Source organism: Salmo salar, chromosome 21 (genome assembly GCF_965601325.2).
Source record: "Salmo salar chromosome 21, fSalSal1, whole genome shotgun sequence".
Lineage (NCBI taxonomy): Eukaryota > Metazoa > Chordata > Actinopteri > Salmoniformes > Salmonidae > Salmo > Salmo salar.
The window spans coordinates 46,812,095-46,835,880 of record NC_138311.1 but is presented as its reverse complement, the minus strand read 5'-3'; the positions used below and the strand labels follow the sequence as shown (position 1 = coordinate 46,835,880).

Here is a 23,786-nt window from a genome sequence, read left to right as displayed (position 1 = left end):
GTGACAACCTTGTCTCTCTGACAGTTGGAATGGTTGAGAGTGACAACCTTGTCTCTTTCACAGTTGGAATGGTTGAGAGTGACAACCTTGTCTCTTTGACAGTTGGAATGGTTGAGAGTGACAACCTTGTCTCTGACAGTTGGAATGGTTGAGAGTGACAACCTTGTCTCTTTCACAGTTGGAATGGTTGAGAGTGACAACCTTGTCTCTTTCACAGTTGGAATGGTTGAGAGTGACAACCTTGTCTCTTTGACAGTTGGAATGGTTGAGAGTGACAACCTTGTCTCTGACAGTTGGAATGGTTGAGAGTGACAACCTTGTCTCTTTCACAGTTGGAATGGTTGAGAGTGGCAACCTTGTCTCTTTCACAGTTGGAATGGTTGAGAGTGACAACCTTGTCTCTGACAGTTGGAATGGTTGAGAGTGACAACCTTGTCTCTTTGACAGTTGGAATGGTTGAGAGTGACAACCTTGTCTCTCTGACAGTTGTAATGGTTGAGAGTGACAACCTTGTCTCTTTCACAGTTGGAATGGTTGAGAGTGGCAACCTTGTCTCTCTGACAGTTGGAATGGTTGAGAGTGACAACCTTGTCTCTCTGACAGTTGGAATGGTTGAGAGTGACAACCTTGTCTCTCTGACAGTTGGAATGGTTGAGAGTGACAACCTTGTCTCTCTGACAGTTGGAATGGTTGAGAGTGACAACCTTGTCTCTGACAGTTGGAATGGTTGAGAGTGACAACCTTGTCTCTGACAGTTGGAATGGTTGAGAGTGACAACCTTGTCTCTCTGACAGTTGGAATGGTTGAGAGTGACAACCTTGTCTCTCTGACAGTTGGAATGGTTGAGAGTGACAACCTTGTCTCTCTGACAGTTGGAATGGTTGAGAGTGACAACCTTGTCTCTTTGACAGTTGGAATGGTTGAGAGTGACAACCTTGTCTCTTTGACAGTTGGAATGGTTGAGAGTGACAACCTTGTCTCTTTGACAGTTGGAATGGTTGAGAGTGACAACCTTGTCTCTCTGACAGTTGGAATGGTTGAGAGTGACAACCTTGTCTCTGACAGTTGGAATGGTTGAGAGTGACAACCTTGTCTCTTTGACAGTTGGAATGGTTGAGAGTGACAACCTTGTCTCTCTGACAGTTGGAATGGTTGAGAGTGACAACCTTGTCTCTCTGACAGTTGGAATGGTTGAGAGTGACAACGTTGTCTCTTTCACAGTTGGAATGGTTGAGAGTGACAACCTTGTCTCTCTGACAGTTGGAATGGTTGAGAGTGACAACCTTGTCTCTTTCACAGTTGGAATGGTTAAGAGTGACAACCTTGTCTCTGACAGTTGGAATGGTTAAGAGTGACAACCTTGTCTCTGACAGTTGGAATGGTTGAGAGTGACAACCTTGTCTCTGACAGTTGGAATGGTTGAGAGTGACAACCTTGTCTCTCTGACAGTTGGAATGGTTGAGAGTGACAACCTTGTCTCTCTGACAGTTGGAATGGTTGAGAGTGACAACCTTGTCTCTGACAGTTGGAATGGTTGAGAGTGACAACCTTGTCTCTCTGACAGTTGGAATGGTTGAGAGTGACAACCTTGTCTCTGACAGTTGGAATGGTTGAGAGTGACAACCTTGTCTCTTTCACAGTTGGAATGGTTGAGAGTGACAACCTTGTCTCTTTCACAGTTGGAATGGTTGAGAGTGACAACCTTGTCTCTTTGACAGTTGGAATGGTTGAGAGTGACAACCTTGTCTCTGACAGTTGGAATGGTTGAGAGTGACAACCTTGTCTCTTTCACAGTTGGAATGGTTGAGAGTGGCAACCTTGTCTCTTTCACAGTTGGAATGGTTGAGAGTGACAACCTTGTCTCTGACAGTTGGAATGGTTGAGAGTGACAACCTTGTCTCTTTGACAGTTGGAATGGTTGAGAGTGACAACCTTGTCTCTGACAGTTGGAATGGTTGAGAGTGACAACCTTGTCTCTTTCACAGTTGGAATGGTTGAGAGTGACAACCTTGTCTCTTTCACAGTTGGAATGGTTGAGAGTGACAACCTTGTCTCTTTGACAGTTGGAATGGTTGAGAGTGACAACCTTGTCTCTGACAGTTGGAATGGTTGAGAGTGACAACCTTGTCTCTTTCACAGTTGGAATGGTTGAGAGTGGCAACCTTGTCTCTTTCACAGTTGGAATGGTTGAGAGTGACAACCTTGTCTCTGACAGTTGGAATGGTTGAGAGTGACAACCTTGTCTCTTTGACAGTTGGAATGGTTGAGAGTGACAACCTTGTCTCTCTGACAGTTGGAATGGTTGAGAGTGACAACCTTGTCTCTTTCACAGTTGGAATGGTTGAGAGTGGCAACCTTGTCTCTCTGACAGTTGGAATGGTTGAGAGTGACAACCTTGTCTCTCTGACAGTTGGAATGGTTGAGAGTGACAACCTTGTCTCTCTGACAGTTGGAATGGTTGAGAGTGACAACCTTGTCTCTCTGACAGTTGGAATGGTTGAGAGTGACAACCTTGTCTCTGACAGTTGGAATGGTTGAGAGTGACAACCTTGTCTCTGACAGTTGGAATGGTTGAGAGTGACAACCTTGTCTCTCTGACAGTTGGAATGGTTGAGAGTGACAACCTTGTCTCTCTGACAGTTGGAATGGTTGAGAGTGACAACCTTGTCTCTCTGACAGTTGGAATGGTTGAGAGTGACAACCTTGTCTCTTTGACAGTTGGAATGGTTGAGAGTGACAACCTTGTCTCTTTGACAGTTGGAATGGTTGAGAGTGACAACCTTGTCTCTTTGACAGTTGGAATGGTTGAGAGTGACAACCTTGTCTCTCTGACAGTTGGAATGGTTGAGAGTGACAACCTTGTCTCTGACAGTTGGAATGGTTGAGAGTGACAACCTTGTCTCTTTGACAGTTGGAATGGTTGAGAGTGACAACCTTGTCTCTCTGACAGTTGGAATGGTTGAGAGTGACAACCTTGTCTCTCTGACAGTTGGAATGGTTGAGAGTGACAACGTTGTCTCTTTCACAGTTGGAATGGTTGAGAGTGACAACCTTGTCTCTCTGACAGTTGGAATGGTTGAGAGTGACAACCTTGTCTCTTTCACAGTTGGAATGGTTAAGAGTGACAACCTTGTCTCTGACAGTTGGAATGGTTAAGAGTGACAACCTTGTCTCTTTCACAGTTGGAATGGTTAAGAGTGACAACCTTGTCTCTGACAGTTGGAATGGTTAAGAGTGACAACCTTGTCTTTGACAGTTGGAATGGTTGAGAGTGACAACCTTGTCTCTGACAGTTGGAATGGTTGAGAGTGACAACCTTGTCTCTCTGACAGTTGGAATGGTTGAGAGTGACAACCTTGTCTCTCTGACAGTTGGAATGGTTGAGAGTGACAACCTTGTCTCTGACAGTTGGAATGGTTGAGAGTGACAACCTTGTCTCTCTGACAGTTGGAATGGTTGAGAGTGACAACCTTGTCTCTGACAGTTGGAATGGTTGAGAGTGACAACCTTGTCTCTTTCACAGTTGGAATGGTTGAGAGTGACAACCTTGTCTCTTTGACAGTTGGAATGGTTGAGAGTGACAACCTTGTCTCTGACAGTTGGAATGGTTGAGAGTGACAACCTTGTCTCTTTCACAGTTGGAATGGTTGAGAGTGACAACCTTGTCTCTTTCACAGTTGGAATGGTTGAGAGTGACAACCTTGTCTCTTTGACAGTTGGAATGGTTGAGAGTGACAACCTTGTCTCTGACAGTTGGAATGGTTGAGAGTGACAACCTTGTCTCTTTCACAGTTGGAATGGTTGAGAGTGGCAACCTTGTCTCTTTCACAGTTGGAATGGTTGAGAGTGACAACCTTGTCTCTGACAGTTGGAATGGTTGAGAGTGACAACCTTGTCTCTTTGACAGTTGGAATGGTTGAGAGTGACAACCTTGTCTCTCTGACAGTTGGAATGGTTGAGAGTGACAACCTTGTCTCTTTCACAGTTGGAATGGTTGAGAGTGGCAACCTTGTCTCTCTGACAGTTGGAATGGTTGAGAGTGACAACCTTGTCTCTCTGACAGTTGGAATGGTTGAGAGTGACAACCTTGTCTCTCTGACAGTTGGAATGGTTGAGAGTGACAACCTTGTCTCTCTGACAGTTGGAATGGTTGAGAGTGACAACCTTGTCTCTGACAGTTGGAATGGTTGAGAGTGACAACCTTGTCTCTGACAGTTGGAATGGTTGAGAGTGACAACCTTGTCTCTCTGACAGTTGGAATGGTTGAGAGTGACAACCTTGTCTTTGACAGTTGGAATGGTTGAGAGTGACAACCTTGTCTTTGACAGTTGGAATGGTTGAGAGTGACAACCTTGTCTTTGACAGTTGGAATGGTTGAGAGTGACAACCTTGTCTCTCACAGTTGGAATGGTTGAGAGTGACAACCTTGTCTCTTTGACAGTTGGAATGGTTGAGAGTGACAACCTTGTCTCTCTGACAGTTGGAATGGTTGAGAGTGACAACCTTGTCTTTGACAGTTGGAATGGTTGAGAGTGACAACCTTGTCTCTTTCACAGTTGGAATGGTTGAGAGTGACAACCTTGTCTCTCACAGTTGGAATGGTTGAGAGTGACAACCTTGTCTCTGACAGTTGGAATGGTTGAGAGTGACAACCTTGTCTCTCTGACAGTTGGAATGGTTGAGAGTGACAACCTTGTCTCTGACAGTTGGAATGGTTGAGAGTGACAACCTTGTCTCTTTGACAGTTGGAATGGTTGAGAGTGACAACCTTGTCTCTCTGACAGTTGGAATGGTTGAGAGTGACAACCTTGTCTCTCTGACAGTTGGAATGGTTGAGAGTGACAACGTTGTCTCTTTCACAGTTGGAATGGTTGAGAGTGACAACCTTGTCTCTCTGACAGTTGGAATGGTTGAGAGTGACAACCTTGTCTCTTTCACAGTTGGAATGGTTAAGAGTGACAACCTTGTCTCTGACAGTTGGAATGGTTAAGAGTGACAACCTTGTCTCTTTCACAGTTGGAATGGTTAAGAGTGACAACCTTGTCTCTGACAGTTGGAATGGTTAAGAGTGACAACCTTGTCTTTGACAGTTGGAATGGTTGAGAGTGACAACCTTGTCTCTGACAGTTGGAATGGTTGAGAGTGACAACCTTGTCTCTCTGACAGTTGGAATGGTTGAGAGTGACAACCTTGTCTCTCTGACAGTTGGAATGGTTGAGAGTGACAACCTTGTCTCTGACAGTTGGAATGGTTGAGAGTGACAACCTTGTCTCTCTGACAGTTGGAATGGTTGAGAGTGACAACCTTGTCTCTGACAGTTGGAATGGTTGAGAGTGACAACCTTGTCTCTTTCACAGTTGGAATGGTTGAGAGTGACAACCTTGTCTCTTTGACAGTTGGAATGGTTGAGAGTGACAACCTTGTCTCTGACAGTTGGAATGGTTGAGAGTGACAACCTTGTCTCTTTCACAGTTGGAATGGTTGAGAGTGACAACCTTGTCTCTTTCACAGTTGGAATGGTTGAGAGTGACAACCTTGTCTCTTTGACAGTTGGAATGGTTGAGAGTGACAACCTTGTCTCTGACAGTTGGAATGGTTGAGAGTGACAACCTTGTCTCTTTCACAGTTGGAATGGTTGAGAGTGGCAACCTTGTCTCTTTGACAGTTGTTGTAGCATTAGAACCGTCATAGGACACAAAGCAGTACCTTAACAATGCTGGGAAGATCTTGGTCTCGACTGAACAAGAGATTGAGACACAGCAGACAGCCTTCCTGTCACAGAGAGGGAGGGGGGGGGGGGGGGGTAGAGAGGGGAAGAGTGGGAGAGCAAGGTGAGAGAGATAAGTCTGCATCACTCAACAGCTGGCCGACATCCAATCAGCACAAGACTCTCGATTTGGGAGTAAGTTTCCGTGGTGACCGGGTCCTTGTTAGAACAGCTTTCTCTCTCTCCCACTGTTGGGGTCCTTGACCCCTTGCCTGCGCTATAAAAGAAAAATCGCTCCTCTGTCAGAAAGCTGGTCCAGAACAAAGACAGGCAGAGATAAAATACTTTTATGGCTCAATGTTGTGGATCAGTGTTGCAGTTACAGATGGAGTTTGAGACCCATAAATAAACATCGTACAACAATGCCCCCTGAAACCAAGGTACATAGAGCTATTGCCCAACATGAACAGACAGTCATGTGAAGTTGAGGGCCAGCACTAAATACTGGGGTCTGTGAACTTTCAATTCCATGTGTTACTGTTCAACTGTATGGAGCACTGGCCTCCCCCGAGTGTAGGTAGACAGGAGGAGAGCGTTCTGAACTCATTAAGACATTTCACGCTCCTATCTGGGTAGCGTGACAGCGCAGCTCAAATAAGTGTTTCATCACAGTAAAGCAGCCCTGACGTTCCTATTGGCTCCCTGGCTGTAGCCGGCCACGGGGGAATTAGGCGTAGTAGTGTAGGGTGTAGTCTTCACAAACTACTGTGACACAGTGGAGAATGTGAAAGCCGTCACACCAGCCAATCTCTCCCTACAGGCATAAGTTATTCTGTGGAATTCTACTGTATTTCATTTCAGTCAATTTTTAGGGTGTGTTGTCTCCAGTTGTCCAACATCTAATTTGTTTGTCATTCTGTTTACCAACTTTCTATTAATTTAAACTACTATGCTGACAAAACAATATAAACTAGACTAGAGTATGTTAGCATTCTAGCTACATGGTCACTGCTGGAAAGTATTCGGGCCCCTTCTCCTTTTGTTACGCTACAGCCTTATTCTAAAATGGATGAAATAAAACATTTTCCTCATCAATCTACACACAATACCCCATAATGACAAAGTGCAAACAGGTTTTTAGAAATGTTTGCAAATGTATTAAATATAAAAAAACAGATACCTTATTTACGTAACTATTCAGACCGTTTGCTATGAGACTCGAAATTCAGCTCAGGTGCATCCTGTTTCCATTGATTATCCTTGATGTTTCTACAACTTGATTGAAGTCCACCTGTGGTAAATTCAGTGGATTGGACATGATTTGAAAAGGCACACACCTGTCTATATAAGGTCCCACAGTTGACAGTGCATGTCAGAGCAAAAACCAAGCCATGAGGTCGAAGGAATTGTCCGTAGAGCTCCGAGGTAGGATTGTGTCGAGACACAGATCTGGGGTAGGGTCCCAAAAATGGGCTGCAGCATTGAAGGTCTCCAAGAACACTGTGGCCTCCATCATTCTTAAATAGAAGAAGTTTGGAACCACCAAGACTAACCCCTAGAACTGGCTGCCCAGCCAAACTGAGCATTTGGGGGAGAAGGGCCTTAGTCGGGGAGGTGACCAAGAACCCGATGGTCACTGACAGAACTCCAGAGTTCCTCTGTGGAAATGGGAAAACCTTCCAGAAGGACAACCATCTCTGCAACATTCCATCAATCAGGCCTTTTTGTTAGTGTGGCCAGACGGAAGGAACTCCTCAGTAAAAAGGCACATGACAGCCCGCTTTGAGTTTGCCAAAAGGACTCTCAGACCATGATAAACAAGATTCTCTGGTGTGATGAAGCCAAGATTGAACTCTTTGGCCTGAATGCCAAGCGTCACGTCTGGAGGAAACATGGGACCATCTCAACGGTGAAGCATGTTGGTGGCAGCATTATGATGTGGGAGACTAGTCAGGATCGAGGGAAAGATGAACGGAGCAAAGTACAGAGAGCTCCTTGACGAAAACCTTCTCCAGAGCACTCAGGACCTCAGACTGGGGGTGACGGTTCAACTTCCAACAGGACAACGACCCTAAGCACACAGCCAAGACAACGCAGGAGTGGCTTTGGGACATTCCCTGTAGCTCAGTTGGTAGAGCATGGTGTTTGCAACACCAGGATTGTGGGTTCGATTCCCACGGGGGGCCAGCACAGAAAAAAAAAATGTATGAAATGTATGCATTCACTACTGTAAGTCGCTCTGGATAAGAGCGTCTGCTAAATGACGTAAATGTAACAAGTCTCTGAATGTCCTTGAATGGCCCAGCCAGAGCCCGGACTTGAACCTGATCGAACATCTCTGGAGAGACCTGAAAATAGCTGAGCAGCGATACTCACTATCCAACCAGACAGAGCTTGAGAGGATCTGCAGAGAAGAATGGGAGAAACTCCCCAAATACAGGTGTGCCAAGCTTGTAGCGTCATACCCAAGAAGACTCAAGGCTGTAATCGCTGCCAAAGGTGCTTCAACAAAGTACTGAGTAAAGGGTCTGAATACTTACGTAAATTTGATATTTCGGTTTTATTTATTTATTTTTAAATGTTTTTGCTTCGTCATTATGGAGTACTGTGTGTAGATTGATGAGGGAGGAAAAGTCAAGTGGTCTGAATACTTTCCGAATGCACTGTACTTATTCAAGGGCTTTGATGAACATGACTCTGGAGGATAGCTAGAAACTCTGTTGCTTGACGGGGAAAATGCATATGACCTTCAGTTGAATGAATCCCACCCCCACCTCACTCCAAAGCCCCAGGGTGAGTAAACCCACTCTTAGCCAGGAGGAACCTCCCATTTTAAGATCCATCAATTCTGCTGCTTTTCAAATCATCTCCTTTGTTAAACTAAGGTAATTACATGGGTTTGAAATCAGTCTGACTGTCACGCCATGACCTTAGAGATCCTTATTATTCTCTGTTTGGTTAGGTCAGGGTGTGACTCAGATGGGAACATCTGTTTTTGTATTTCTATGTTGGCCTGATATGGTTCCCAATCAGAGGCAGCTGTCATTCGTTGTCTCTGATTGGGGATCATAATTAGGCAGCATTTTCCCACTGGGTGTTGTGGGATCTTGTTTTTTGGTTAGTTGTCTGTGAGCACGCCATTTGTCACATTTCATTTGTGCTTTTTTGTTTGAGTTTCATTTATTAAATGATGTGAAACGCTGCGCCTTGGTCTCCTTCTAACTACGAACGTGACACTGACCGAATGTCAACTGTCCCAGATATATTTCTTTTTAGATTAGACTAGCAGGACAACAACAAAGTGGGAAGTAATATTTCACTCCTACAGCAGTATAGAGTAGTGTCTGGTGGGGGCCTGTCTCCAAGAGGGATGAGAGACATACACAACTACACACGCTCCTACACACAAGTTCTAAAACACTCATAACCCACCATCTCAAAGTAGAGGAGTGACTGACTTCACTACTTGTATTTGTGAGAGGTATTGACTTGTTGAAAGCACTGAGCTGCCTGTTTAAACTACTAGCACACAGCTCAGACACCCATGCATACCCCACAAGACATGCCACTAGAGGTCTCTTCACAGTCCCCAAGTCCAGAACAGACTATGGGAGGCACACAGTACTATATAGAGCCATGACTACATGGAACTCTATTCCACATCAGGTAACAGATGCAAGCAGTAAAATTAGATTTAAAAAACATAAAAATACGCCTTATGGAACAGCAGGAACTCTCCAATTTGTAAGTCGCTCTGGATAAGAGCGTCTGCTAAATGACTTAAATGTAAATGAAGCAAAACTAACATAGGCAGAGACATGCATACACACACACACACGATAGCACTATACACACACGTACACATGGATTTTGTTGTAGATATGTGGTAGTGGTGTAGCGGCCTGAGGACACACATTTCGTGTGCTTTGAAAATTGTATAACTGCCTTAATTTTGCTGGACCCCAGGAAATGGGGATCCATAAATACAAATCTTGTCTTGAAAATGTCTCCTCTCCATCCTTTGTTTTCCTGTGTAACTGTTTGTGGGCCTGCTTCATTCAAGCCCATCCCAGGATGCTATTAACAGAAAATCTGTGGTTGTCTCTGTCTCCAAAGTAACCTCCAGGCCCACTGTTACGAATCCCTTTGGCCCTGCAGTCCAGGGGGGATGGAAACGAGACCTGTAACATATCTCATGCAAATCATGACAGTAAAAAAAGAACAGTGAGAACTAAAAACAGACAACCTAAATCTACCGTCAAACACTTGACGGTAGATTTATTTACCGTATTTTTTAAACACACGGTAATGTGGGGAGGGGGGTAAAGGGGCTGAGCTGGACCCAAGGAAATAACTATTTAAAGAAAAAAAACGAAGCTAGTCTTGCCTGCTTCAAGAACAGCTAGCCAACTAACCAATAAAATACAGTGGGTGGTCCGCCCAGTTCTAACTAGGGTACTTAGACAAAGTTTTCCTACAGGTAATGTATGCACAAGGGCGACTTGGCTTGGTGTCCCCTTTTCTTTTCCCGCCAACAAACAAACAGCCATACACCACAGCAATACATACTCACACGATAACAGACAATGTGAGATGTAGGCACAAAAACAAAAGAGAGATAGCTCCAGAGACAACTGATTGGGTTTATTTTAAACCAAGGGAAAGGGGATGTGATTGGGTAAGAGAAAAGGAGCAGGTGTGTCTTCAGATTGGCGACTGATTGGCGACTGATGACTGCCACCTGTGACTAGGGCAGAAGGAGAGAAAACAAATACACACAGGATACCTGTATCCGTAACAGCCACAGTGTAACGAGACAGGTTATCTGTCCTATACTAAGTGAATAATCAGACAGGCGTACTGTTGTGACAGGATAACTGATCTGAGGTCCGTTTAGAGTTGCTCCAGCTGTACCTCAGAGCAGGAGGAGACTGGTTTAGTGTGACACCTAGACAGACTGAATAACTGATCTGAGGTCAGTTTAGAGTTGCTCCGGCTGTACCTCAGAGCAGGAGGAGACTGGTTTAGTGTGACACCTAGACAGACTGAATAACTGATCTGAGGTCAGTTTAGAGTTGCTCCGGCTGTACCTCAGAGCAGGAGGAGACTGGTTTAGTGTGACACCTCCTAGACAGACAGAATAACTGATCTGAGGTCAGTTTAGAGTTGCTCCGGCTGTACCTCAGAGCAGAAGGAGACTGGTTTAGTGTGACACCTAGACAGTCTGAATAACTGATCTGAGGTCAGTTTAGAGTTGCTCCGGCTGTACCTCAGAGCAGGAGGAGACTGGTTTAGTGTGACACCTCCTAGACAGACTGAATAACTGATCTGAGGTCAGTTTAGAGTTGCTCCGGCTGTACCTCAGAGCAGGAGGAGACTGGTTTAGTGTGACACCTCCTAGACAGACTGAATAACTGATCTGAGGTCCGTTTAGAGTTGCTCCGGCTGTACCTCAGAGCAGGAGGAGACTGGTTTAGTGTGACACCTCCTAGACACACTTACTCTGAAAGAGATCTGGAGGGAACAAGGTCACCACAGTCATGGAACCTTGCTTGATGTAATACGGACTCTATTTTCTCACCTTGTCAGATTGTCACACCCTGCTTGCAGTCAAAAGATTCAACAGTGACAAAATGTCTGAGGTGGAAAATGTTTAGGCTTTATTCATGTTCTTACATTCAGTTTTGTTGCTGAAAATAACTCACAACGGTTCCTCAGGAATGGACTAACGGTGAAATTAGACTATTGACAGTTGCTTTATTTCGTCCCTTGCAGAGTAAGCCCTATGTGTTTGACCGAGTCCTGCCACCCAACACAGCCCAGGAGCAAGTCTACGATGCCTGTGCCAAGCAGATCGTCAAAGGTCAGAGACACTCTGTCCTGCAGTCTCTTTATCTGACCTCCTCTCCTCCCCACCGTCATTTCATCATCATATCAACTCAGCTCCAGAGCTATTATGAAAGCCGTAACCCCAGTTTCTGCATTTTGGAGATGTGCTGGGCGGGTACAATGGAACAATCTTTGCCTATGGCCAGACCTCAACAGGAAAGACCCAGACCATGGAGGTAAGTCAGAAGGACATTTTGATGCCTCACTGGGATTTGTGCTGGAACCAAAGAGATTCTTTTAGAGATTAGATTAAGGATAGCAGACATTAGGCTTCAGTGAAGCTACTGTGCAAGTATAACCATTAGCAGCCATTTTTACAAGGCAGTACAAAGGAGAGGCTCATGGGACATAAAACCGTTTAAAGAGGAGCCAGAGGTACAGACTAGAATCAGGTTTAACTTTTGGCCTCGCTACCTGCATCTGTAGGTGATCTAGTGACCCATTGGCTGAGCTGGTAGTGACTGGAGTTTAAAGGAATAGTTCATGCAAAATCTATATTTGGATTAAATTACCTTTACCTTGATTTGTGTTTGAAGGCCCATGGTGACAGAATCCACAATAATCCATTATATACTTCTGTCTACAGCCTAGAGTTGGCATGCTAGCATCGTCAGATTTCATGAATGGCAACAGCCGGACCGATGTTAGCAAAGCTGCACTGCAAGCCGAGACTTCATCAGAAACACACTAAATTCGGTAGTTAGTGGAGTTAGCAGGGATTTTTTAAAACGTTTATACTGCTAAAATAATTGCTGGAACTTAGTTCCTCAGAACTGAAATTATTACCTCACGTAGCAACAGCACAGGGCATCTGTATGTGTCTTCCATTGATGATGTCCTCCTGGGGCAGGCACTTAGACGTGGATTGCTTTCCAGATAAACATAGAAACCTGTAAACCATAGGAAGTATCAGAGCATTTAAAATGTTTCTCGCGTGGAAGAACACCTGGACAGGTTCTTCGCGAGTATTGACTCTACCAAACTTAGTTTGAAGCGTTTTTGAAGAAGTTTCGTCTTGCAGTGCAGGTTTGCTTACATCGGTTCGGCTGTTTCCATTCATGAAATCTGACGATGCTAATATGCTAAATCCAGGCTGTAGCCAGAAGTAAATAATGGATTATTGTGGATTCTGTCACCATGGGCCTTAAGACACAACTCAAGGTAAGGGTAATTTAACACACATATATAACACACATATATATATATATATATTTTGCATGAACTATCCCTTTAAGATGATTACCTCAGTCATAATCCTAACATGATTTCAAAAGCGAGTTTTAGACTATTTAACATAGTGTTGCAGAAACATGTTTTTTACAGGCGGATCAAAATTGTGCTGTAGTTACTCAGGCGGCAGACACTTGAGATTGTCAAACATGTTTGCTTCATTTAAAGGGAGGTGCCAGTCAGTATGCATATACAATAAATCACCAACAACAGACTTTTCAGCAAAAATCTCTCTCATGCTTGTGTTGTGGAAGAACATTTCTGGTTCTCCTTGAATGGGAACATTCCCAACAGTCCTTCCCTCCTGCTGCGTCTTCCTTACTGGCATACCTTTATTTAGGCTGACTGCCTATGCCAGACGGCACGCCAAAATAGCAGTGAGGTGTTACTCCGCCACGGTTCACATGATGTGCCACCATGCGATTACACATACATACAATAGCCTCCTATTCAGCTGCAGCCGTTGCCCTGGAAACAGCCCAGAGAGCCTTCAGCAAGCCTCAGGATAAAATTGGAAAACATTTATTCCATTATTCCTCAGCAGCTAATGGAAGGGCGGGGAAGCGATGGTGGCAGTATGATTAGCTTCCACGCTGCCAGCCTGACCAGAATGTAAAACTATCCTTGTTATGTGCTTAATCTATGATGCTATTATACATCTCCCTATCCTCGTCTACCTAGCCAGCATCATATTACCATATGAATGGCATCAGCCCTGAGGCGAATGACAGACTGTGATAGTCCATTACATTTTTATTGTCAAGTCAATATTATTTTTATTATGTTTGGGCTGGATAAGGAGAGGTAAGACTGAATGAAATTGAGGTGGGGGATGAGGGGACTAAAGTAAAGGAAGTTCAGGCTGGCAAAGGAATGAAACCCCCTTGAGGTAGCATGTGTATTTCTGATCAATATGAGGACCCAGGCCTTATGAAAGCTAAGAGGGTTAAGGCCTTTGTTTGAGGAGAAATGGTGAGTGCTTTTTCCCTCTGTAATGAATCTGTATTGCTACTTGCCATTTCAACTTTTGGGAATGCTAAATGTTGTCGTCTATCTTGTTTATTTGATCAGGAGTGTGTTTTTTCCCAGGGCAAGCTACATGACTCCCAGCAGATGGGTATTATCCCCCGTATCAGCAGGGACATCTTTGACCACATCTACTCCATGGACGAGAACCTGGAGTTCCACATCAAGGTAACAGACACACCATGGCCCCTCTGGAACCCTGGCTAGGTTCCACATTAAGGTAACAGACACACTATGGCCCCTCTGGAACCCTGGCTAGGTTCCACATTAAGATAACAGACACACTATGGCCCCTCTGGAACCCTGGCTAGGTTCCACATTAAGATAACAGACACACCATGGCCCCTCTGGAACCCTGGCTAGGTTCCACATTAAGGTAACAGACACACTATGGCCCCTCTGGAACCCTGGCTAGGTTCCACATTAAGGTAACAGACACACCATGGCCCCTCTGGAACCCTGGCTAGGTTCCACATCAAGATAACAGACACACCATGGCCCCTCTGGAACCCTGGCTAGGTTCCACATTAAGATAACAGACACACCATGGCCCCTCTGGAACCCTGGCTAGGTTCCACATTAAGGTAACAGACACACTATGGCCCCTCTGGAACCCTGGCTAGGTTCCACATTAAGGTAACAGACACACCATGGCCCCTCTGGAACCCTGGCTAGGTTCCACATTAAGGTAACAGATACACCATGGCCCCTCTGGAACCCTGGCTAGGTTCCACATTAAGATAACAGACACACCATGGCCCCTCTGGAACCCTGGCTAGGTTCCACATTAAGATAACAGACACACCATGGCCCCTCTGGAACCCTGGCTAGGTTCCACATTAAGATAACAGACACACCATGGCCCCTCTGGAACCCTGGCTAGGTTCCACATTAAGATAACAGACACACCATGGCCCCTCTGGAACCCTGGCTAGGTTCCACATTAAGATAACAGACACACCATGGCCCCTCTGGAACCCTGGCTAGGTTCCACATCAAGATAACAGACACACTATGGCCCCTCTGGAACCCTGGCTAGGTTCCACATTAAGATAACAGACACACTATGGCCCCTCTGGAACCCTGGCTAGGTTCCACATCAAGATAACAGACACACTATGGCCCCTCTGGAACCCTGGCTAGGTTCCACATCAAGATAACAGACACACTATGGCCCCTCTGGAACCCTGGCTAGGTTCCACATTAAGATAACAGACACACCATGGCCCCTCTGGAACCCTGGCTAGGTTCCACATTAAGGTAACAGACACACTATGGCCCCTCTGGAACCCTGGCTAGGTTCCACATCAAGATAACAGACACACCATGGCCCCTCTGGAACCCTGGCTAGGTTCCACATTAAGATAACAGACACACTATGGCCCCTCTGGAACCCTGGCTAGGTTCCACATTAAGATAACAGACACACCATGGCCCCTCTGGAACCCTGGCTAGGTTCCACATCAAGATAACAGACACACTATGGCCCCTCTGGAACCCTGGCTAGGTTCCACATTAAGATAACAGACACACCATGGCCCCTCTGGAACCCTGGCTAGGTTCCACATTAAGATAACAGACACACCATGGCCCCTCTGGAACCCTGGCTAGGTTCCACATTAAGATAACAGACACACCATGGCCCCTCTGGAACCCTGGCTAGGTTCCACATCAAGATAACAGACACACTATGGCCCCTCTGGAACCCTGGCTAGGTTCCACATTAAGATAACAGACACACTATGGCCCCTCTGGAACCCTGGCTAGGTTCCACATCAAGATAACAGACACACTATGGCCCCTCTGGAACCCTGGCTAGGTTCCACATCAAGATAACAGACACACTATGGCCCCTCTGGAACCCTGGCTAGGTTCCACATTAAGATAACAGACACACCATGGCCCCTCTGGAACCCTGGCTAGGTTCCACATTAAGATAACAGACACACTATGGCCCCTCTGGAACCCTGGCTAGGTTCCACATCAAGATAACAGACACACTATGGCCCCTCTGGAACCCTGGCTAGGTTCCACATTAAGATAACAGACACACCATGGCCCCTCTGGAACCCTGGCTAGGTGCTCAGTGTCCATGTAATTTAGGTTAGCTTGCCTTCACAGCAAATAGTCTATGTTAAGATATCATTTTGCAGGATTTGTCAATATATGAGAATGTATAATAAGATGTTATGAAAGTGTAAGAGCAGTGCATTCTGTGTACCATATACAATGTGAATGGAACAGGTGCTGTGGTGGCTGAGGGATAGTCCAGTGCTCTTTACTGTGCTAGTGTTAGTGACAGGACCCACAGAGCCAGGCGTCCACTATGGTGCTTGCTCTGCTGGAGTAGGTTACAAGTACCATATGGTCACAGTAGTGACACATCCAACTGGTGACTGTGGGCTGTGTGGTCCTCAAGTAACCCAAATGGAAGGTCACAACACAAAAGCCTAGGAACCCGAGTGCTCATCTGTTAGAATAGTGAGTACTTCACCAAGGACAAGACTGGCACAGGAGTAATGCTGTCATAGTCCGGTTTATTAACGGTTTTTTATATGCAGTGTGTGATATACACTACATGACCAAAAATTATGTAGACACCTGCTTGTCAAACATCACTTTCCAAAATCATGGGCATTAATATAGAGTTGGTCCCCCTTTGCTGCTATAACAGCCTCCACTCTTCTGGGAAGGCTTTCCATTAGATGTTGGAACAATGCTGCAGGGACTTGCTTCCATTCAGCTATAAGAGCATTAGTGAGGTTGGGCACTGATGTTGGGTGATTAGGCCTGGCTCGCAGTCGGAGTTCCAATTTATCCCAAAGGTCTTTGATGGGGTTGAGGTCAGGGCTCTGTGCAGGCCAGTAAAGTTCTTCCACACCAATCTCGACAAACCATTTCTGTATGGACCTCGCTTTGTGCAGTGGGGCATTGTCATGCTGAAACAGGAAAGGGCCTTCCCCACAAAGTTGGAAGCACAGTTGGAAGCACAGAATCATCTAGAATGTCATTGTCTGCTGTGGCTTTAAGAATTCCTTTCACTGGAACTAAGGGGCCTAGCCCAAACCATGAAAAACAGCCCCAGAACATTGTTCCTCCTCCACCAAACTTTACCGTTGGCACTATGCATTCAGGCAGGTAACGTTCTCCTGGCATCTGCCAAAACCATATTCGTCCGTCAGACTGCCAGATGGTGAAGCATGATTCATCACTCCAGAGAATGCGTTTCCACTGCTCCAGAGTCCAATGGCGGCGATCTTTACACCACTCCAGCCGACACTTGGCATTGCGCATGGTGATCTTGGGCTTGTGTATGGCTGCTCAGCCATGGAAACCCATTTCATGAAGCCCCCGACGAACACATCTTGTTCTGGCACTGCTTCCAGAGGCAGTTTGAAATTCGGTAGAGAGTGTTGCAACCGAGGACAGACAATTTTTACGCGCTACATGCTTCAGCACTTGGCTGTCCCATTCTGTGAGCTTGTGTTGCCTACCACTTCGCGGCTGAGCCATTGTTGCTCCTAGACATTTCCACATCACAATAACCGCACTTACAGTTGACTAGGGCAGCCCTAGCAGTGCAGAAATTTGAAGAAGGGTGGCATCCTATGATGGCGCCACGTTGAAAGGCACTGAGCTCCTCAGTAAGGCCATTATTTTGCCAATGTTTGTCTATGGAGAGCGCATGGCTGTGTGCTCAATTTTATACACCTGTCAGCAACAGGTGTGGCTGAAATAGCCGACTCCACTAATTTTGAAGTGGTGTCCACATACTTTTGTATATATAGTGTATGTTCTGTCTTTATACGTCTACTACTTTGACATCTACTTAGACAAAATCAGAGACTTATTGGATGGTGAGTAAAGACTTTCTAGTTTTAATAAAGTTTGGATTTCTGAAAAGTGAGGTGGACAATTCTGATTTAAATATTTTCTGCCTTTTTTCTTTTTCAGTGTCAAAGACCAACCTGGCGGTGCATGAGGACAAAAACAAGGTGCCCTATGTTAAGGTGGGTATCCAATCTCTGTTACTAAAGTGCTATAAACAGAAATGATTTCAATTGTTGATAATATTATTGTTCATTCACTAAGCACAGTAAATAATATTTCAGGTAAATACCCCACAATATTGTGGTTCTGATGCAACATTTACCTCAGCTTCACACACATTCCCACTTTCACACACAGGTCTGTACGGAACGCTTTGTGTCCAGTCCAGAAGAGGTTATGGATGTCATCGATGAGGGAAAGTCCAATCGTCACGTGGCTGTTACAAGTAAGTGCTTCTCTTTTCCTCTGGAATCACACATTTAATGAATAAATACATTTTAACTACATTTGATATCCAGTGATTCAGCAAAAGACTGCCCATTTTCTTTGCTACCACTCAAATGTTGTGCTGCTGTTTATTCGTCCACACAGACATGAATGAGCACAGTTCTCGCAGTCACAGCATCTTCCTGATCAACATCAAGCAGGAGCACAGAGAGACAGAACAGAAGCTGTCAGGAAAACTTTACCTGGTGGATCTGGCAGGTATTGAGAAGGTGAGAAGTCTACCTGGTGGATCTGGCAGGTATTGAGAAGGTGAGAAGTCTACCTGGTGGATCTGGCAGGTATTGATAAGGTGAGAAGTCTACCTGGTGGATCTGGCAGGTATTGAGAAGGTGAGAAGTCTACCTGGTGGATCTGGCAGGTATTGAGAAGGTGAGAAGTCTACCTGGTGGATCTGGCAGGTATTGAGAAGGTGAGAAGTCTACCTGGTGGATCTGGCAGGTATTGATAAGGTGAGAAGTCTACCTGGTGGATCTGGCAGGTATTGAGAAGGTGAGAAGTCTACCTGGTGGATCTGGCAGGTATTGAGAAGGTGAGAAGTCTACCTGGTGGATCTGGCAGGTATTGAGAAGGTGAGAAGTCTACCTGGTGGATCTGGCAGGTATTGAGAAGGTGAGAAGTCTACCTGGTGGATCTGGCAGGTATTGAGAAGGTGAGAAGTCTACCTGGTGGATCTGGCAGGTATTGAGAAGGTGAGAAGTCTACCTGGTGGATCTGGCAGGTATTGAGAAGGTGAGAAGTCTACCTGGTGGATCTGGCAGGTATTGAGAAGGTGAGAAGTCTACCTGGTGGATCTGGCAGGTATTGAGAAGGTGAGAAGTCTACCTGGTGGATCTGGCAGGTATTGAGAAGGTGAGAAGTCTACCTGGTGGATCTGGCAGGTATTGAGAAGGTGAGAAGTCTACCTGGTGGATCTGGCTTGTAGTGAGAAGGTGCGAAGTCTACCTGGTGGATCTGGCTTGTAGTGAGAAGGTGAGAAGTCTACCTGGTGGATTTGGCTGGGAATGTGAAGGTGAGTGGTCTTCCCTCTTACTACCCTCCCTCTCTGCCTCTCATCCCTCTCATCCCTCTCATCTCCTTCACTCACTTGGTCTTCCCTTCCTCTCTTCCCTCCCACCCCACTTCTCACTCTCTTCTTCCTTTCCTCACCTCTCTCCCCTACCGCTCCTTCTCTCTCTCTCCCCCTGCCTCTCCTCTCTCTCTCTCTCCCCTGCCTCTCCTTCTCTCTCTCTCTCTCTCTCTCTCCTGCCTCTCCTTCTCTCTCTCTCTCTCACTCCTGCCTCTCCTTCTCTCCCTCCTCTTCCTTTCCTCACCTCTCTCCCCTGCCTCTCCTTCTCTCTCTCCCCTGCCTCTCCTGCTCTCTCTCTCTCCCCGCCTCTCCTTTTCTCTCTCTCCCGTGCCTCTCCTTTTCTCTCTCTCCCGTGCCTCTCCTTTTCTCTCTCTCTCCCGTGCCTCTCCCTTTCTCTCTCTCTCCCGTGCCTCTCCTTTTCTCTCTCTCTCCCGTGCCTCTCCTTTTCTCTCTCTCTCCCCTGCCTCTCCTTTTCTCTCTCTCTCTCTCTCTCTCTCTCTCTCTCTCTCTCTCTCTCTCTCTCTCTCTCCCCTGCCTCTCCTTCTCTCTCTTCAATAAATCATATTTTTCAACGAATCATCTTTACACCCATGCATACCCCACAAGACATGCCACCAGAGGTCTCTTTAAAATCCCAAGTCCAGAACAGACTATGGGAGGCACACAGTACTATATAGAGCCATGACTACATGGAACTCTATTCCACATCAGATAACTGATGCAAGCAGTAGAATCAGATTGAAAAAAATGATAAAAATACACCTTATGGAACAGCAGGGACTGTGAAGAGATACACACGTACACATGCTAACACATGTACTCTACACACACATGGATTTTGTATTGTAGATATGTGGTAGCAGAGTAGTGGCCTGAGGGCACACAATGTGTTGTGAAAAGTGTTATGAAATGTAATGTCATGTAATATTTTTGATTGTATATATCTGCCTTAATGTTTCTGGACCCCAGGAAGAGTAGCTACTACCTTGGCAACAGTTAATGGGGATCCATAATAAATACAAATATATACTGAGTATACAAAACATTAAGAACACCTGTTATTTCCATGACATCGACTGAACAGGTGAATCCAGGTGAAAGATATGATCCCTTATTGATGTCACTTGTTAAATCCACTTCAACCAGTGTAGCTGAAGGTTAAAGAAGGATTTTTAAGCCTTGAGACAATTGTTACATGGATTGTGTATGTGTGCCATTCAGAGGGGGCAAGACAAAAGATTTAGGTGCCTTTGAACGGGGTATGGTAGTAGGTGCCAGGCGCACCGATTTATGGCAAGAACTACAACGCTAGTGGGTTTTTCACGCTCAACAGTTTCCCGTGTGTATCAAGAACGGTCCATCACCCAAAAGACATCAAGCCAACTTCACACATCTGTGGGAAGCATTGGAGTCAACATGGGCCAGCATCCCTGTGCAATGCTTCGACACCTTGTAGAGTCCATGCCCCGACGAATTGAGTTTTCAATATTAGGAAGGTTTTCCAAATGTTTGGTATACTCAGTGTATATAAACTCAGCAAAAAAAGAAACGTCCCTTTTTCAGGACCCTGTCTTTCAAAGATATTTCGTAAAAATCCAAATAACTTCACAGATCTTCATTGAAAAGGGTTTAAACACTGTTTCCGATGCTTGTTCAATGAACCATAAACAATTAATGACAGCATGGCAACAACAACTGTCTGAGTTACACCAGGAACGCACAATCCCTCCATCAGTGCCCAGACTGTCCGCAGTAGGCTGAGAGAGGCTAGACTGAGGGCTTGTAGGCCTGTTGTAAGGCAGGTCCTCACCAGACACCACCGGCAACAACGTCGCCTATGGGCACAAACTCGCCGTCACTGGACCAGACAGGACTGACAAAAAGTGCTCTTCACTGACGAGTCGCGGTTTTGTCTCACCAAAGGTGATGGTCGGATTTGCGTTTATCGTCGAAGGAATGAGTGTTACACCGAGGCCTGTACTCTGGAGCGGGATCGATTTGGAGGTGGAGGGTCCATCATGGTCTGGGGCGGTGTGTCACAGCATCATCGGACTGAGCTTGTTGTCATTGCAGGCAATCTCAACGCTGTGCGTTACAGGGAAGACATCCTCCTCCCTCATGTGGTACCCTTCCTGCAGGCTCATCCTGACATGACCCTGCAGCATGACAATGCCACCAGCCATACTGCTCATTCTGTGCGTGATTTCCTGCAAGACAGGAATGTCAGTGTTCTGCCATGGCCAGCGAAGAGCCCGGATCTCAGACCCATTGAGCACGTCTGGGACCTGTTTGATTGGAGGGTGAGGGCTAGGGCCATTCCCCCCCAAAATGTCCGGGAACTTGCAGGTACCTTGGTGGAAGAGTGGGGTAACATCTCACAGCAAGAACTGGCAAATCTGGTGCAGTCCATGAGGAGGAGATGCACTGCAGCACTTAATGCAGCTGGTGGCCACACCAGATACTGACTGTTACTTTTGATTTTGACCCCCCCTTTGTTCAGGGACACATTCAATTTCTGTTAATCACATGTCTGTGGAACTTGTTCAGTTTATGTCTCAGTTGTTGAATCTTGTTATGTTCAAACAAATATTTACACATGTTAAGTTTGCTGAAAATAAACGCAGTTGACAGTGAGAGGACGTTTCATTTTTTGCTGAGTTTATATATACAGTGGCTTGCGAAAGTATTCACCCCCTTGGCATTTTTCCTATTTTGTTGAGAGTAGAGGACTGGAGGAGAGAGAGAGAGAGAGAGAGAACAGGAGTGAGAAAAATAGAGATAGAGACAGACAGTAGCTTCAGAAAAATATAGAGAGACAGAGAGAGCACGAACGAAAGCGGAGGAGCTGTAGCAATTATGGTCTAACGAGACTAGAATTCTTATGAGTACATCTCGACTGCAAGGCATACACAGTAAATAATGATAATTTACGCAAACCAATTGAATATATTGTGAACCCAGTTACTCTACTACACAACCTTCTCTGGGAGCATCAGAAACTGTTTCCACACATCTCCCACCTTCTTCTCCTGTCCTATGAACGCTAAGGTCTTCACTGACAGTTAGAGGCCATGGGGTTGTAGGGCATGTGTCTAGATAAACCAACATTGTTACTGATGAAACTTTGTTTTCAGTTGATGAAATTGCTTTAATGAAAGTCATATAGAAGACCTGTGGATGACCCAGAGGGGTTTTGTTCATCCTGGTCACTGAACACGTGTAGAATAGGCTTCACTAATAAGGTAGGATGGGGACTGGACATGTTTTCCCAAACTACTCATCCGTTCACTCATTCTGTTTCCAGTTTTCTCATTTACTCACTGATTATTCCCCCTTTGCAAGCTTTGTTTTTTCCAAATAAAATCCTTGTTAGAATAAATAGGTCAGTTGATGTTGGGATTTTAAGCAACAGGCAATTTGTCATCTCAGTTTGGGCTGGGTTCTGTTCTGACCTGGATGGAGGTTGTCTGTCAAACAAACTGACATATTTAGTTGTTTTCAACAACAGTATGTTCATCATGATATACTTTCTGGATGCTGGATTTGTAGCCATGATCACGACCCTCCTCTCAGTACTCATTAGTCAGCCAGCAACCTGCTGTGCAGACTTGCCTCCTTTTATACAGTGCTTTTGTATTTTTGAGATTGTGCTTGATATAAATGAAACATATACACTACATCGTCAAAAGTATGTGGACACCTGCTCGTCGAGCATCTCATTCCAAAATCATGGGCATTAATTTGGAGCTAGTCTCCCCCTTTGCTGCTATAACAACCTCCTCTCTTCTGGGAAGGCTTCAACTTGATATTGGAACATTGCTGCAGGAACTTGCTTCCATTCAGTCATGAGCATTATTTGAGGTCACTGATGTTGGGCAATTAGGCCTGGCTCACCGTCGGTGTTCCAATTCCTCCCAAAGGTGTTCGATGGAGTTGAGGTCAGGGCTTTGTGCAGGCCAGTCAAGTGCTTCCACACCGACAAACCATTTCTGTATGGACCTCGCTTTGTGGACTGGGGCATTGTCATGCTGAAACAGGCCATCCCCAAACTGTTGCCACAAAGTTGGAAACACAGAATCATCTAGAATGTCTTGTATGCTGTAGGGTTAATATTTCCCTTCACTGGAACTAAGGGGCCTAACCCGAACCATGTAAAACAGCCCCAGACCATTATTCCTCCTCCACCAAACTTTACAGTTGGCACTATGCATTGGGTCAGGTAGCATTCTCCTGGCATCCGCCAAACCCAGATTCGTTCATCAGACTGCCAGATTGTGAAGCGTGATTCATCCCTCCAGAAAATGCGTTTCCACTGCTCGTAGACATTTCCACTTCACAATAACAGAACTTATACTTCACCGGTGCAGCTCTAGCAGGGCAGAAATGTGAAGAACTGATTTGTTGGAAAGGTGACGGTGCCACGTTGAAAGTCACTGAGCTCTTCAAAGAAAAATAATTCAGTAAGGCCATTCTACTGACAATGTTTGTCTATGGAGATTGCATGGTGTGTGCTCGATTTTATACACCTGT

The 23,786-nt window shown here is 45.5% G+C and overlaps 1 protein-coding gene across 1 annotated transcript in view; it reads left to right on the top strand.

The window, feature by feature from the left end:
* LOC106582408 (kinesin heavy chain) overlaps positions 1–23,786 on the top strand; it is an 80,961-nt gene that overhangs the window by 37,470 nt on the left and 19,705 nt on the right. The window contains 8 exon segments of the mRNA XM_082966902.1: positions 11,483–11,570; positions 11,699–11,772; positions 13,916–14,024; positions 17,665–17,709; positions 17,807–17,862; positions 18,041–18,128; positions 18,275–18,399; positions 22,218–22,317. Of these exon segments, the coding sequence (XP_082823028.1) occupies positions 11,483–11,570; positions 11,699–11,772; positions 13,916–14,024; positions 17,665–17,709; positions 17,807–17,862; positions 18,041–18,128; positions 18,275–18,399; positions 22,218–22,317 (685 nt within the window).